The sequence below is a fragment of the Castor canadensis genome, chromosome 14 (genome assembly GCF_047511655.1).
Source record: "Castor canadensis chromosome 14, mCasCan1.hap1v2, whole genome shotgun sequence".
Lineage (NCBI taxonomy): Eukaryota > Metazoa > Chordata > Mammalia > Rodentia > Castoridae > Castor > Castor canadensis.
The window spans coordinates 73,345,985-73,362,393 of NC_133399.1; the positions used below are offsets into that span (position 1 = coordinate 73,345,985).

The 16,409-nt window shown below is 34.5% G+C and overlaps 1 protein-coding gene across 17 annotated transcripts in view; it reads left to right on the forward strand.

Annotated features, from left to right (window-relative positions):
• The window catches only part of Pcm1 (pericentriolar material 1), an 86,819-nt gene that overhangs the window by 33,629 nt on the left and 36,781 nt on the right, over positions 1-16,409 (forward strand). For all 17 annotated transcript variants that reach the window (XM_074054766.1, XM_074054765.1, XM_074054771.1 and 14 more), the window contains 10 exons: positions 2,562-2,713; positions 2,853-2,982; positions 4,074-4,214; positions 4,775-4,965; positions 6,387-6,587; positions 8,105-8,324; positions 8,415-8,560; positions 9,050-9,240; positions 11,561-11,732; positions 14,729-15,087. In XM_074054766.1, the coding sequence (XP_073910867.1) occupies positions 2,562-2,713; positions 2,853-2,982; positions 4,074-4,214; positions 4,775-4,965; positions 6,387-6,587; positions 8,105-8,324; positions 8,415-8,560; positions 9,050-9,240; positions 11,561-11,732; positions 14,729-15,087 (1,903 nt within the window). The remainder of the gene's footprint in view (positions 1-2,561; positions 2,714-2,852; positions 2,983-4,073; positions 4,215-4,774; positions 4,966-6,386; positions 6,588-8,104; positions 8,325-8,414; positions 8,561-9,049; positions 9,241-11,560; positions 11,733-14,728; positions 15,088-16,409) is intronic.

Consider the following 16,409-nt stretch of genomic DNA (forward strand, 5'->3'; position numbering starts at 1 on the left):
GCATAAGTACAAATAACATGTAAACACATGCATGTGAAAACATGCTGGCATGTATGAACACATGTAGAGGTATATGTGCACACATATACTTACTTTTGCTTACATATTCAAGGTGCATCTGGAAGGACACCTAAACTTGTGATGTTGCCTATGAAGAATGGAATCATTTGGAAGATAGGAATGGGAAAGTCTTTTCTGAATGTTGTGTTTACTTTCTTGAGTTCTGATCATATAACTGTGTGACCATTTGAAAAAACCAAAACAGCTTCTAAAGTAAATAATAATAACAGATTATGCTCTCTTGAATAATTTACCATTTTTCCTTTAAGATTTTTTTTTAGATGTACAGCTCCAAATTGGAATATAGATCAGTAATTATGAATAGGTTATTGACTTACAGATGAATCAGCCTAATTTCAGGCTTATATTAAATGGCAGGTTTTATTTTAGGGAGTGTTCAGTATTCTAAGACCTGAAATACATATATAAGAAATAAAACTAAAACCCTGGGGGATTAAAGGCCTTCTTGCAGGAATGATCTAAAACTCTCAAGTTTTATATTTAAGATTGTCCACTTTTCCATTTTAAATAGTCGTGTTCCAAGGGACATAGGAGAAAATCTAAAAAGTTAAGTAGTTATCAGTAGGTGTAGCTGTTAATCTTTCTTGTTTAGATTACCAGTGGACAATTAAAGCACTTAAGAAACCTCAAGTATCTTATAAGCCTTCAGATCTCTCTTTTAGTTCCTTAGGTTGTGTGAGGCAGTGTATGTTAAAAATGATAATGCTTTCTAGTCACTTACTTTCTCAGGTTTTTTTTTAAGTGCAGTAGTTTATTGTTTCAGTTTTCAGGCCTTCTCATACTACCACCTGAAATTTTTAGGCAGCTTTGTTTTGCGTTAATTTCTCATACTTTAGTTTTTCCACTTTTTATTTTGTATCCAAGTGTGGGGAGTGGATTATGAGAAGCCCATGAGAACATGACAGAAGCACAGCTGTGACCAATAATCAGCAGGCTGAGTTTGGCATGGCCCCATTTGAAGAAGAGAGCTAGAGGCAAAATGTATCACAGCTGCTTTTCTCAAGTTGTTTACATTCAGAGAAAGAAGTAGAAACTGAGGTTCCTCTTTTTACAGTGTCATGCCCCTCGCTGAGAACTGTTACTCCACCTCCTTGTTTACCACTGGATATAAAAGACTTACTGAAGGATGGGGTTTTGATTGATTGATAGAGAAGTTTGATTGGCTGCCTGTAGGCTGCTTGTGAGGCTGTCACTGATGCTGCTGCTGCTGGCTGTTGTATGTCCCCACCAGAGAGCTTTCTGCACCAAGAACTTTATACATAGGCTTTAGAAAAGCTATGCTGAAGAAAAGCAAAAGAGAACATGGGACAGTGCAAGTGTGAGGGCCAGGACTTTAAGAGAGATTAAAGAAAACATGAGACAGTACAAGTCTAAGAAAGAGACTTTAAAGAAAAGAAGAAAGGCTTTAAAGAATAGAAAAGAAGTAAGGTTTTAAAGAACAGGGATAAGAAGCAAAGTAAAAGAAGAGTTAATAGAGAAAAGAAGCAACAAGGCTGTTGTGCATCTCCATCCAAGCACCCAGCACACCTGGCCCCAACTTTCTGCAGCTCTGTCTTCTTTCGTTTGTCCTTTCTGCATCTTCAGTTGCCCACAGTTAGGTCAGGAGGAACAGAGCTGCGAGAAAGCTCACTACAATCCAGTAACAGTGGATATTGATTAAGAGTTTCCAACTCCAATGGGATATTTTTAATTTTCTTACTGTGTAGAAAGCTATTCTTTGATAGCTCATCTATCAAGAAAAGGCAATCTAATTTTTATTATTAATAGGTGTTTTAGTCTGTTCTGCATCACTATAATGGAAAACATCAGACTGAATAACTTCATAAAGAAAATAAGATTATTTAGCTCACAGAGAGGTTTAAGGGTCCATATCTGGTGATGGCCTTCTGCCTGACAAAATCCCAAGGCTGTGTAGGGCATCACATGGCAAGAGACAAGGATGTATGTGTATATCCATATCCTTTAGAGTCTCTCTCTTTTCTTAGAAAGCCATCAGTATTCAGCTATTGGGGCTTCACCCTGATGACCCTATCTAATCCTAAATCACTTCCTATAGACCCCACCTCTAATCACCATTAATGGGATTAAATTTCCACCCTCTTAATACCTTATAATGGGGTTTAAATTTCAGTGCATGAACCCTTGGGGAGCACACTCAAACCATAGCACTGAGTAATTGACAACTTAGAATAAAACACAAAATTAGTAGCTATAAATCTCCATTTTCTTATAAGGCCATTAATATTTAATTTTCTTATAAAGCCATCAACAATTAATTTTAAATGTGCTCATTTTAGTTTTAGTACTTTGTTTCTTGCCACTCACAGATGATGGACTTCAGTTTTCTGTAAAAATTATGTGCTTTCTCTAATAACTATTTTGTGTTATGTAGCTTTAGCAAATATACTTAGTATATTTACTAAGGTGTGAATTGGATAATGTCTTTAGATAGCAAGATAATTGTAATTATGCTGTTTTAGGATGATGATGCAGCTCAAGGAGTTACTTGTGCCAATACATCAAATTTGGGTGATTTCTACCCAGCAGAAGAAGACACTAAACAAAATTCAAATAATGCAAGAGGAAATGCCAATAAAACACAGAAAGATGCTGGAGTAAATGAAAAGGCAAGGTATGGCAAACTTTTGCTTTCATGATGAAAATTTAGTGAATGTTACAGAGAAGTTACTTGGCTGAGTTCTGTGTTATGTTTTGCTTAATTCTGCTGTATTTTATTGTATTCCACAAATACAATGTCAATTTACTTATAGAGAGAAATTTTATGAAGCTAAACTACAACAACAACAAAGAGAGCTAAAACAACTGCAGGAAGAAAGAAAGAAACTGATTGAGATTCAAGAGAAAATTCAAGCGTTGCAAAAGGCCTGTCCTGACCTGCAGGTAATTATGAATCTCATTATTTTTTTCAGTTTATCTGGAAAAAGTGAAAATCTAATGTCAGCTGAAAGTAATCTTTGTATTTTACTAGTACTAAGAACAAATTTGTATCTACTAATTTTGTGTTTTATGAAATGGATAAAGTAATGAAATGGATTGGAGATACATACATGCTTTTACACTATGAAAAAAAGGCATATAGGAATTAACTGATTACTTCCATACTTACTGGGCTAACTAGCCATTGATAAAGAGTGTGAGTACTTACGAGTGAAAACATTTGGGTTAAACTTGCAATTATGGACCAGCATTTCCATTTTTGTTCACCTAGAATTGCATAATAAAACTTCTAAGTCATAAATTATCTAAGGAAAATAATTATGTATAGTTCACATAATTACATGCTTTGGTTATTAAATAGCACTCTAAAATATGGGGTTTTGAAACCCATATTATGAATATGGGTTTCAACATATTCAAACTGAATAATGCTAACTTTAGCTATGTCAGATAATCAGGTGTCAGAATAAAGTGGAAATGGAATAATAATTCTTTTTTGAGATCTTCCTAAAATGTATTGGTTAGTTTTATGCTTTTCTTTTACATTACTGGAATTTGAACTTAGGACCTTTCACTTATTAGGCAGTTACTCTGCCACTTGAGCCACACAGTCAGCCCAACTTTATTCTTTAGTTACATTTTGTTTTTCTTAAGAAAGAGAAACATGTCCAGTTACATGTTTCTAATATAACCTTATTTTCTAAACTCTTACTTTTTCCACTTATTCTTTTGTCCACTATTTCCAATCTAAATAATGTCTTGAGGAATATGTGGGAGAGTTGGGTAAAGTATACAAAATTTCTCCGGTAACATTTGGTCTGTATTGCCTCTGTTATTCCCAAGTATTATTACTATTCATCTTTAGCATTTTTTCATATTTATTTTCTTAATGTCATCTTTGGGTGATAATGGCAGTTGGGGTCTGGTAATAACTTTATGGTGGTAGAACTCTGGAGAAGTAAAATAACTGCTTTTATGAAATAAATATAATTGCTTTAATGCTTCATAATAGTTTTTGCTAATTCCTTTTTTAGCTATCAGCTGCCAGTGTGGGTAATTGTCCCACAAAAAAATACCTGCCGGCTGTTACTTCAACCCCAACTGTTAATGAGAATGAGACCAGTACAAGCAAATCTGTTTTTGAGCCTGAAGATTCCTCAGTAGTAGATAATGAGGTATGGTTCTTGAGTTGGTCTTAAGTCACATCTTAAGAAAGGAAACTGAAAATCTGTGAAAACCTTTTTTTTTTTTTTTTTTTTTTTTTTGTGGTACTGAGGGTAGAACCTCAAGTCTTGTTCATACAAGGCAAATGATCTATGTGAAACATGTTTTTAAATGGTAGTGTGTTTTGTATCTTTCTGTTGGATCAATAAACTAATTTTTTCCAAAAAAATAATTATGCTGAGATTGTTTCCAAATAATCATGCTTTTTTTTTTATTAGCAAATATGAGACAGTACTTGCAGCAAAAACAAATCATTGTAGTTGTACCTATTCTCAACGTTTTATTTATATGATTTGCAGGAAATATCTTAACTTTTCTACATTGTTCAGAAGTGTATTTGAGTGCTACTTGCTTATATTAAGAATGATTGCCTTTTTCTTTTCACTAAAATATTATTTTAACTTGCATGGATGTCTTAGAATGAAAATAGAGAACTTTGTTGTTCTGACAATATTCTTTAAGGCTACAGTAAAGCCAAATATTTACTTGATTCCAACTTTTAAAACAATAGTTGTGGTCAGACATGCGAAGACATGAAATGTTAAGGGAAGAGCTGCGACAGAGAAGAAAACAGCTGGAAGCTCTGATGGCTGAACATCAGAGGAGACAAGGTCTAGCTGACACTGCATCTCCAGTGGCTGTATCCTTGAGAAGTGACGAATCTGAGAACTTGTGTACTCCTCAACAAAGTAGAACAGAAAAGTAAGAGAGTTGTTTAAATCCTTTTTAAAATACTACTTACTTAAAACCTATAGGCAAGACAGCCTCATTTTCTCTTTATACCATCGCACAAATTGGCTGTTTTATTGAAGCTAGTATTTAAGTACCAATTTGTGACTCAGTTTAACTGAATCCAGCCGTTTTCTATTCTGACTTCTCATAGCATCAGTGTTCTCTATTTTTTCATTTACTGTAATACTTGATAACTGGTGATAGATTTTTCCAGTGTCAGAAAGTCTTATTAATTAAATTTAAGATTATAGAATGAAAAAAATTTGATTTATGTTTTTTTCTATGGGACCACAGGTAAGCTTTTTCTTAAAATTGAATGGTGCATCATTATTTGTAAAGTTCCTAAGGATCTTAAAACATAGCTGGACACTGGTAATCTTAACTTACTCAGGAGGCAGAGATCAGGAGGACGGTGGTTTGAAGCCAGACTGGGCAGATAGTTCGTGAGACCCTATCTCAGAAAAAACATTAAACAACTGGTGGAGTGGCTCAAGGTGTAGGCTCTGAGTTCAAACCCCATTACCACCAAAAAAAATTTTTTTTTCATTGTATAAAGTAGTTTTTAAGATTTAAGTTTGAAATTTCCATATTCAGGGTATATGTAAGAGTTGGTCTGTCTGTAAGATGAATTAATTACTTAAATAGATGGTAATATTTAGATCTAAAATTTTTAAATCATATTTATTGCAACCGTACCTTTTTGTATCCTCAGATGGCATTTCTAGAATATTGTGCTCTTTTCCTCTTTGAACTTTTCCTGTTTTTTGGAATCCCAATATGCATTTTATTGATCAAACTATATAATATTTTTGTTCTGTTCTGGCTACTACACATCTATTCGGTTTTTTGGTTGGGGCAGTGCGTAACATCTGTTTTTTTAAAAAGTTCTTCAGGTAGTTTTGATGAGCTGGTTTCAGAACCATTGGTCTAGATTGTATGTTCTTAATATGGCAACCAGTAGATATTGGAAGCTACTTATCAACAAAATTTTGAGCACTCAGTAGCCATGTGTACCTAGCATCTACTGCATAGAGTAGCACAAAGGGAGATCATGACCACTATTGCAGAGAGTTCTGGTGGACAGCACTGAGGTAGAGAACTCTCTCTCAAGGAAAAGTTGAGGGATGTTTAACTTAGGGGGGAAAAGTCCCAGGGAATATTATTATTACTTTAATTTCTTTGAAGAATTGTTTTATGAAAGACAAACTAAACATTCTGTGTAACAGCAATCAGGAGAGTGACATTTATTTCATAAAGTTACTATGATTAAATAAAATTTTACGTACACATATGTGTAAATATGTTTCATATAATCTCTGGCACATAATAGATATTTAAAAGTATTTAGCTTATCTCAAAAATGGTATTTCATAACATGTTTTAATCACTAGAACAATGGCTACTTGGGGAGGTTCTACTCAGTGTGCACTTGATGAAGAAGGAGATGAAGATGGTTACCTTTCTGACGGAATTGTTCGGACAGATGAAGAAGAGGAAGAAGAGCAAGATGCTAGCTCAAATGATAACTTTCCTGTGTATCCTCCTAATGGTTTGAGTCATAACTCCTATAATGTAAAGGAAACTAAAAATAGGTTAGTTTCAGTATTAATTTTTTGGCTTGACTTTTAAGTGTCTCAGGTCTTTCTGACTGGCACAAAGCAGTTCTCCAAGCAAACTAGCCACGTCTCCTAAAATCAGTCCATTTATGGTACTAACTGCTCAAAGTTAGTGTAGGCTTCACAAGTTAAGAGGCTCAATCCCATAAGAGTATCCTCATTTCCAATCCAAACGCCCCAGGTGTTGCCAGATTTGGAGGCAGATTCTCACAATTCCTGTTTAGATTTGATGATTTCCTAGAACAACTTGCAGAACTCAGGAAAATAATTCTTTGTATTTATCCAGTGTCTTATAAAGTATCTTAATTCAGGAGCAGTAAAGTGGAAGAGATGCAAGGGGCAATGTATAGTATGGAAAGCTATGCAGAGCTTTCATGCCCTCTCTGCACCACTGTCCAGCACTTTGATGCACTTACCAAACTGGAAGGTCTCTGAACTAATTATTTAGAGGTTTTGCAGAAGTCTCAGTACATAGTCATGATGAATTAATCATTGACTGTTGGTTCTTGGATTCAGTCTCTGGTCCTTTTTCCTTTCCTGAGGTCAGAGGTTGAGTCTAAAAGTAGTTACTCTGTAATGACTTGGTTGGTTTTTCCTTTAATGGCCTCTCTCCCCATCTTGAAGTTACATAGGGCCTTCTTATTAGTATAAACTCAGATATGCTTGATAGGGGCTTCTTATGAATAACTAAAGATAATTTTTCACTCAGGAGATTCAGGGGCTTTAGGAGCTCTATACCAGAATGTAGAGATAAAGATTATTTGGGGGTTTTTTTGTTTCTTTTAACTCAAGGCCTTGTTCTTGTTAGGCAGGCATTCTACCACTGGTGCCACTCGTGTAGACATAGATACATCTTTTTATATGACAAGGGTGTTACTGCAGTAGATCCCAGCTAGACTGAATCAAGATTCATACCTAAGCTTTTATCTGTGCTCCTGTTTGGGAAACTAAGGAAAAGTGAAAAATTGTAGGTAGTGAAAAAGGTCTGTTAACAAAGATACTAACTGCATTACCAGGTGCAGTGGTGCATGCCTTAGTCCCAGGTATTTCAGGAAGCTAAAGTGGGAGGATCAGTTGAGGCTGGAATTGGAGACCAGCCTGGGCAACATTGTGAGACCCTGTCTTAAAACACATTAGAAAATATACCAACTTCACTGTTATTTCTAGTAATGAGCACATTGTCATGAATAGAAATGGTTGAGTACATACAATAGTGCCGCTTGATGAAATACTGTGCCTAAACTTAAAGCATGACAAATGGAAAAGTGCTTATGATACAAAAATATTTCAGTTTTGCCAAATACAGAATTAAATGGATTCTTCTGTGTAAAATGTAAATGAGAAAATCTGGAAAGCAATAAAAAACAATAATTGCACAAGACTAGAAATCTTTAACTTCTTTGAACTTAAAGAGAATATTGGCCCATAAACTTAAGATTTCAGGTTTAAAACTATTACATAGGATGATTTTAAGGCTCTAAATCTTGCGATAGGTGGAAGAACAATCGCCCCATTTCAGCAGATGGAAATTATCGTCCTTTAGCCAAGACAAGACAACAGAATATCAGCATGCAACGGCAAGAAAATCTTCGATGGGTGTCAGAGCTGTCTTACATAGAAGAGAAAGAACAATGGCAAGAACAAATTAATCAGCTAAAGAAACAACTTGATTTCAGTGTCAGTATTTGTCAGACTTTGATGCAAGACCAGCAGGTAAAATTTACTTTGAAATAAAATTTTATTTGCATTAGTTTTGAAGCAATACAAATTTTTCTTAACTATTACCAAAATTTTTCTTAATAGACTCTATCATGTTTGCTACAAACTCTTCTCACGGGCCCTTACAGTGTCATGCCAAGCAATGTGGCATCTCCTCAAGTACACCTAATAATGCACCAGCTGAACCAGTGCTACACACAGCTAACATGGCAACAGAATAATGTTCAGAGGTAATCAGTTTTTTAAAACTTGAGTGTGTGTAGAAAAACGCTAAAATTGAGGGAGAGTTTTACAGTTACCTACTACAAAAAAGGGGCTTGAGCTAAATTACATATTCAGATATTCTCTATTGTCTGAAAATAGAGGTAATCCATTAATCTGTTAATATTGTGGATTTGATATGTGTAGAATTTCATATTACTGATTTGTATACTTACATTGGATAAACTACATAGTGTGTAAGTTATACCATAATAATGTCATAAACAAATTCATTTCTTATGTTATACCTATTATCTGATAGAAGTACTAAGTTCAGTTTTTGTTACAAAGGCTGTTACTGAATTAATCTAGCAGAGCAAACAAATATTTGTTGTAGTAAGTTTCAGTCTAGTCTGAGTGCTATTGAATAATTTCTTACATACATTCTTTCTTAATATACTTTATGTAGATGGTAATATAACTGAATTTAAATTACTGACTTTTTAAATTTTTTGTAGGTTGAAACAAATGCTGAATGATCTTATGCACCAACAAAATCAGCATCCCGAAAAACCTAGAAGCAAAGAAAGAGGCAGTAGTGCATCACATCCCTCTTCTCCCAGTCTATTTTGTCCTTTCAGCTTTCCAACACAGCCTGTAAATCTGTTCAACCTGCCTGGATTTACTAACTTTTCATCATTTGCACCAGGCAAGTGACTGAAAACCTGAAGGGAAAATAAATGAATGTAAAATGTTTGAAATTATAATTTGTTGGATTTTAAACATATATCGGAGTGGTAGTAAATATTTGCAAGGAAAGTTACAAGCTTTTTGTGTATTGTTTCTTATAGTGAAACTTAATAATATGGTCGCTAACAAAGTTAAGCAAATTACTTATGAATCCTTGCTTCAGCTGTTTATTAAGGGGAAAGGGAATTGACCCATTCAGTGGCTGCTGTACACCAGGCACCATGTGATCATCAGGAGAGTAAGGACAAATAAGACAGTATTCTTCTAGAGAAGTACCTTATCTTGTTGGGGAGTACTCTTAGCTTAGGCTTTTAATGAGGATTTTTTTTTTTTTCTGTGTGCTCATAATAAGCTAAGCCCTATATAAGTTAGTGATATTCAAAGATGAGTGAGACTAAATCTTGAATAAATTCACAATTTAATCAGGAAGCTAAAAGTATTAATAAATGCTTATACCAGCGCATGGATGCTATGGAAGTGGTGTAAACATTCAGGGAGTGTTAGCAGATTAGTTTTAGAAAAGGTGATATTTAAGCTAAAGAATAGTATTCTATTCTAAATATTATTTATCTCCTAAAAGATTAAAAGGGAAAGGGCTTTCTAATCAATGGAATCACTTAAGAGTTACAAAGCAATGGAATAATTCATCACTTAGGAAATTTAGGGACGGTGAAGGGTGACTGTTGTTTAGAGCCAAGGCAGATGAGGAGTGATTGATGAGATTGAAGAGTAGAACAGGCCTTTTGTGATGTGCAAAAAAGAGTGTAGATGTTATTTTGCAGTTAAAATAGGGCCATTGTAGGACTTTGAGCAATGGGATAATACGAGATTTATGTTTTAGAAAAATTTTACTGGGGAATAGTGTTTGAGCAATTGGAGGGAAGGCGCTAAAAGTATAACTGATGGCTAGAAGAATTTTTAGTAATGTTAGGGAAGGAATAGTAGCCAACCTAAGGTATTGGCAATAGTGATAAAGACAAAGGGTAGTTGAAAAGACAGGAGTAGCATGAATATGTTAAGTGACCAGTTATAAAAAGTAAATCATGAAGGAGAAGTTGAAGATGTTTGTTAAAGTAGGGACTGTAGAGAGGGCTTTGTGAATATATGTATATGGTATATAAATGAGTATATGTGTATGGTATCCATATATCACAAGGTATTTTTTTAATCAGGACTTTCAAGACAGTGGCATTAAAAATTGAACAAGGTTTTTTAGTTCTTGATGGTCAATATTAGCAGCTAACATTATTTGAGTAGCCTTTTGGGGGTGGGGTTGCTAGGCAAGTACTCTACCACTTGAACCATACCTCCAGCCCTTTTGCTTTAGGTTATTTTTCAAATAGGTTCTCACTTTTTTTTTTGCCCTGGCCAGCCTGGAACTTAAATCCTCCTTCTGCATAGCTAGGATTACAGGAGTATACAACTATGCTTTGCATAGTCTTGATAATGTTTTTTCCTTTGCTGGCCTCAAATCACACGCTTGTCAATCTCTACCTCCAAAGTAGCTGGGATTGTAGGTATAAGCCACCACCCTGGCCTCCTTGAGTAGGCTTCTGAGTAACAAATGAGAAGTTGCAGGTGCTATTTGTTTTCACCATAATATTCTTCAAACCCATGTCATCCCTGTACAAAGGCTGTGTATTCTTCATAAACTAGTTTCAATTTGTGAAGCCTTATTTATCCCTTCCTCCCCAAGTTGCAATAGCCCCATGCAAATATCTTTGATACATAACACTATTTGATAAGTATTTAATCATATTCTATTTTCCCAGTTAAAGTGAAATGGAATGAAAATCAGCTTTGTGTAACTATTTGGTATTTAATAATACTCTCCTTTCCCTCTTCAAGTGGAATGAAAAAGAAGCTTGGGAGTTATGCATCCCTGAGATCTAACCAGCTCTTCTTTTATTAGACATTTGATATTTAAGCCTATTTTATCAGTGGTAAAATGAGTATAATATTTTATAGTGTTATTTTGAGTATTAAGTAGTTTATCATGTACCTACAATTGAGTCTCACACAAATAATTTGGTAAATATCAGGTGCTATTATTTATAACTTAAAGAGTTCTTAAAGGTGGAATCATTATTCATCTTTGTATCACAAATTCCAAAATGTAGCATGCTGAGCTATAAATAGTGACTAGATAAATGAACATTAGTTTTATTAAATTTGTAATTTTTGTTTTGGTAGGTTGACCAGCACATTTAATTACAACTCTTAATATTTTAAGGCTAAGACATTTTATTGTTGTCTTACCTTTCGCTTTTATTTATTAGGTATGAATTTCAGCCCTTTATTTCCTTCTAATTTTGGAGATTTTTCTCAGAATATTTCTACACCTACTGAACAGCAGCATCCATTAGCCCAGAACCCTTCAGGGAAAACAGAATATATGGCCTTTCCAAAACCATTTGAAAGCAGTTCCTCTGTTGGAGCGGAAAAGCAAAGGTATTATTATTTGCTTTTAGCACTCACTTTTGTGATTGTGTATAATTATACGTAATGTGATTGCTCGGAAATACGAAACTTTTATGTCTTACCAGATATTTCAGTTATATACCTGCTGGTAGCTTTTGTCTAGGAGAAGCTCAGGTTATTCTGTGAGATTCAGTTTGGAAGGTTATGACCTGAACCAAAGAGTGTTTTTTGTCCTTGATTTGATACCTGTCTTTTAAGGTTATAAGTGTTCAGAGTTCACTGACTTAGCGCTGGAAATTGGTATTAACTGCTAGAAGATGGTTGTTAAGTGATGGTCCATTTATTTGATTTATAACTTTTGATTAGAATTAGTTTGTAAAGACCATTCAAATACAATATTCAGTACTATTAGGCTATAAAAACAACCTTTGTCTGAGAAGCTTTGACATTACATGGTACCTGTCATAGTTAAGATTTTGTTTTCTCTTTTATATATATATGTATATGTTGTATCTCCCCCAAATACAGTTTCTGACACAAATAATATGAAAGAGTAGTAAGATTGCCTCAGGTCAGTCATTCTGTAGGCATTTTTGTCGCTATGTAAATAATGTTTTTTACAATTTTCATTAATCCAGAAAATTATTTTGATATCCAGCTGTTGGAAATCATATGGCCTATGTGCTATGCTATTTACTTCAGGAAAACTTTAGAAGGATGAAATAATTAGATATCAGTTGAGCCTATTATTTTGTTGGAAATCTCTACATAATTTTCTATCAGTGTCTTTTAGAAATATACAATTCACATTACATCTTTTAGCTTTATGATTGAGCATATATCGCAGAGTCATAAATTAACATTTAGCACGATTTAATTGTTAAATTATGAACTTTTGGGGATCCTTTCTTTTTATTGAGTAACCAAATAAATCTTAGATTTAACTTGTAGTCACATCTAATAATGCTATGGTTAACCACCATACCGTTGTTGACCCCTTTTATTAACTGTCCTGTCCATTATTTCTTACTAAATTTCATGATTTTCTATTAAAGTATTCTTTCAGAATCCTAACACACGGTGTTTAGTGCAGTTGCCATTCAGAAAGATAGCGGAATGAATCTTCATCACAATAAACATTTATTCAAAACTTGAGTGAATTCAGTTAGAATTTGCTTCTGACTATAAATTTTGTACTTCATTAGTAATCAGTGTTTTTTATATACTTGATGTTAAAATTATTCTAGCTTTGTATTAAGTATATGGTTTTTAGGACAAAGCTGGATATCTTTAGATATTTAACCTATTTTAGATTAGATAGACCTATCTTCCAAAATCCCAACTATCCTTGGTTCCCCGAGTTAGATGCCTAGAGATAAGTTAGACAGAACCTTGTAGTCTTTAGCAGTTTAGTGCTAGGTAGTAAACATTTTTAGGCTTTGTACTGTTTATCATGGCCATTTTTCTGTGTCACTTTTACACAAAAGCAGCCATAGACTATATCTGCAAGCATGGCTGTATTCTAGAAATATTTTATTAGTGGGCACTGAAATTTGAATTTCATGTAATTTTCATGTGTTGAAAATAATATAAAAACCAGCAGGGTGCCAGTGGCTCACGCCTATAATTCTAGCTACTTGGGAGGCTGAAGGGTTGGCAGAATGGCCCAAGTGATAGAGCACCTGCCTAGCAAGTATAAGACTGATCCAAACCCCAGTACCACAAAAGAAAAAATAAATCATGGGAGGATCACAGTTTGAGACTAGTCTGGGCAAGAAAAAGTTTGTGAGACTTCATCTCAGCCAATAACTGGGCATGGTGGCATGCACCTGTCGTCCTAATTTATGTGAGAGGCAGAGATCAGGAAGATCGAGGTTCCAGGACAGCCTGGGTAAAAGTTTGCAAGATCCTTTTCAGCAGAAAAAAAGCTTGGTGGTGTGTGCCTGTCATCCCACCCCTGTAGGAAGTGTAAAACAGGAGGATCATGGTCCAGGCCAGCCTGGACAAAATTGAGACCCTGTCTCCAAAATAACCAGATCAAAAAGGTCTGGAAGGGCTGGCATAGTGGTTCAAGTGGTAGAGCTCCTGCCTAGAAGTGTGAGTTCCTGAGTCCAAACCTCAGAATAGCCCAAAAGAAAACAAATAAACAAAAAAACAAATTGCAAGAAGGGCTTGAGAACATGGCTCATGAGATAGAGCATCTGCATAGCAAGGGTGAAGCCCTGAGTTCAAACCCTAGTACCTCAAAAATAAAATAAATTTTTAAAAAAAATTCCTAGTTCACAGGCCATATAAAAACAGGTAGCAGCTGAATTTGTCCTGTAAGTTATAGTAATTTGCAATATGTAAGTTACAGGTTTCTAATCCTTGCCTTACCCTATAGGTCAATGTCTCCCAAACTATTCTTTGGAATACTTGTTGTCCATGCTAGGTTCTATGACAATAAGTTGTGAACTTCTTGCTCATTATCACTGCAAAATACTTATGAAATATTTCGGCATATTAAAAATTCTGAGAAATCCTACAGACCTATTTAATCTTGTTTTGCTTATTTTTTCCGCAAACTTAGATGACCAGAGAATTCCTATTATATATTAAGGGATGCCTGCATTCAGCAGACAAACTTTGAGAAAAGCTATTAGGCTAATAGAACTATACTGTATGCAAGTAGAGAAATATATCATTAGCTGAATGCCTGATTGTTTCCACAAATCAGAGTTCTGTTTAAACTGTCTTTAGACATAGCGGATGCATATATGTTTCCAAATCTGTTCCTATAGCTCTTTTACAACTGTTCCTCCAACTTCGTTTAGAGCTTTTGCCAGTAACGTGGTGTAGTGAGAAGGATCCAAAATTAAAATTTCAAGTAATTTGCAATATGTAGTATTTCCACATTTAATTCATGTTCTTATAGCCAGTTGATAATTTTATTTACCTAAATAAATTCCTTAGTAAACTCTATCTGGAATTTTCAATACAAAGAAATCTATAATTGTGATTTGTAAAATGTTGTTTTCATTGGTAAGGAATCAAAAACAGCCTGAAGAGGAGGTAGAAAACAGTAAGACACCGTGGTTATATGACCAAGATGGGGATGTAGAGAAACCATTTATCAAGACTGGATTCGCAGTGTCTGTAGAGAAAACTACAAATAGTAACTGCAAAAATCAATTAGATACAAGCAGGAGAAGACGCCAGTTTGATGAAGAATCATTAGAAAGCTTTAGCAGTATGCCTGATCCAGTAGACCCAACAACAGTAACTAAAACATTTAAAACAAGAAAAGCATCTGCACAGGCCAGCCTGGCTTCTAAAGACAAAACTCCCAAATCAAAGAGTAAGAAGAGGAATTCTACACAGCTGAAAAGCAGAGTTAAAAATACTGGTAAGTATTGAAATTTGTTGACTGTTGATCAGCATATGTTGGTAACCTTTCTCTGGCAGGTTAATATATTTCAGTATGGGTAGTTGTGCAGGCACTATTCAGATACACTTCAGTTAGTTTTAGTAATTTCATACTTTTTTTAAATAAAGTATTTCAAATAGGGTGACTGTAGATTTTTTTTTTTTTTTTTTGGTGGAACTGAGATTTGAACTCAGCATTTTCACTTGGAAAGCAGATACTTTACCATTTGAGCCATACCTCCAGTATAGTTTGCTCTGGTTATTTTTTTTTAGAGATGGGATCTTGCTAACTCTTTGCCTGGGTGGCTTTGAACTATAATCCTCCTGATCTCAGCCTCCCAAATAGCTAAGATTACAGGCGTGAGCCACTGGTGCCCAGCTAATAGAGGTATTTTTAAACTTGGCATTCATTCTTTTTTTTGTGCTTCTTATTTTTTATGTATGTATGATTCTTATGAACTCAGCAGATGCTCTCCATATTTTGTAAGTTACTGAAAGCTTGCCAAAATGTCCAAGTTTTACTCTTTTCTGTCTGTCAATGTTTTGTGTGGTCTGGCATCCAACTCTGAGTCGTGACTTCTCCTTAGATTCTTGATTGATTCATTTAAAGAAGTTTGGGCTTCTAATTCTAAATACATTGGAATTCATGTAAAGCACAGAGTTGTGTTTAGTCCTTCAGGAGTTAAATCCATATTTTATTGAATATGGTATTACCATATTAAAGTTCTCTTTTTAGTATTGCTGTGTACATGTATACTTTTTAAAAATACACTTTCTGGTTTTTTAAAGAATTTATTGAAGTCTAGTATTAGTACTACATTAAAAATAGTTTTATTAGCTAAAATCTGGAATATTGTATCTAAAAGATTCTTATTCAGGTTTGCAAGAAATACTTTGACAGTGGCCTTGAAAGGCTGTTTGGCGTTTAAGGAGATGGTATTTGGTATTTAAGAACAAAGTTTTCTAAGCTTGTACTCAGAAAAGTTTTCAAAATCACTGTATGACTACAACGCCCTCTCTTGGAAGTTCACAATACATACAGATACAGTAAAAGCCCAAGGAAATCCTGTAGTAAAAAATACACTTGAAAACATTGGCAGTATCAAACACAAACACCATTTTTGAAGTGTGGAACTCTTAAAAAAAATCTGATGAAAACTATGGATGACTTTACATTTCAGGGATTCCGGTATCCTAAGTCCTTGATTCTCACCCCTACCCCCATGTGAAGAATCTGATGGATAAACAAGCAAATTTGAACAAGGATATTTTTCTTAGCATGCACATAATCTTTCTTGAAAT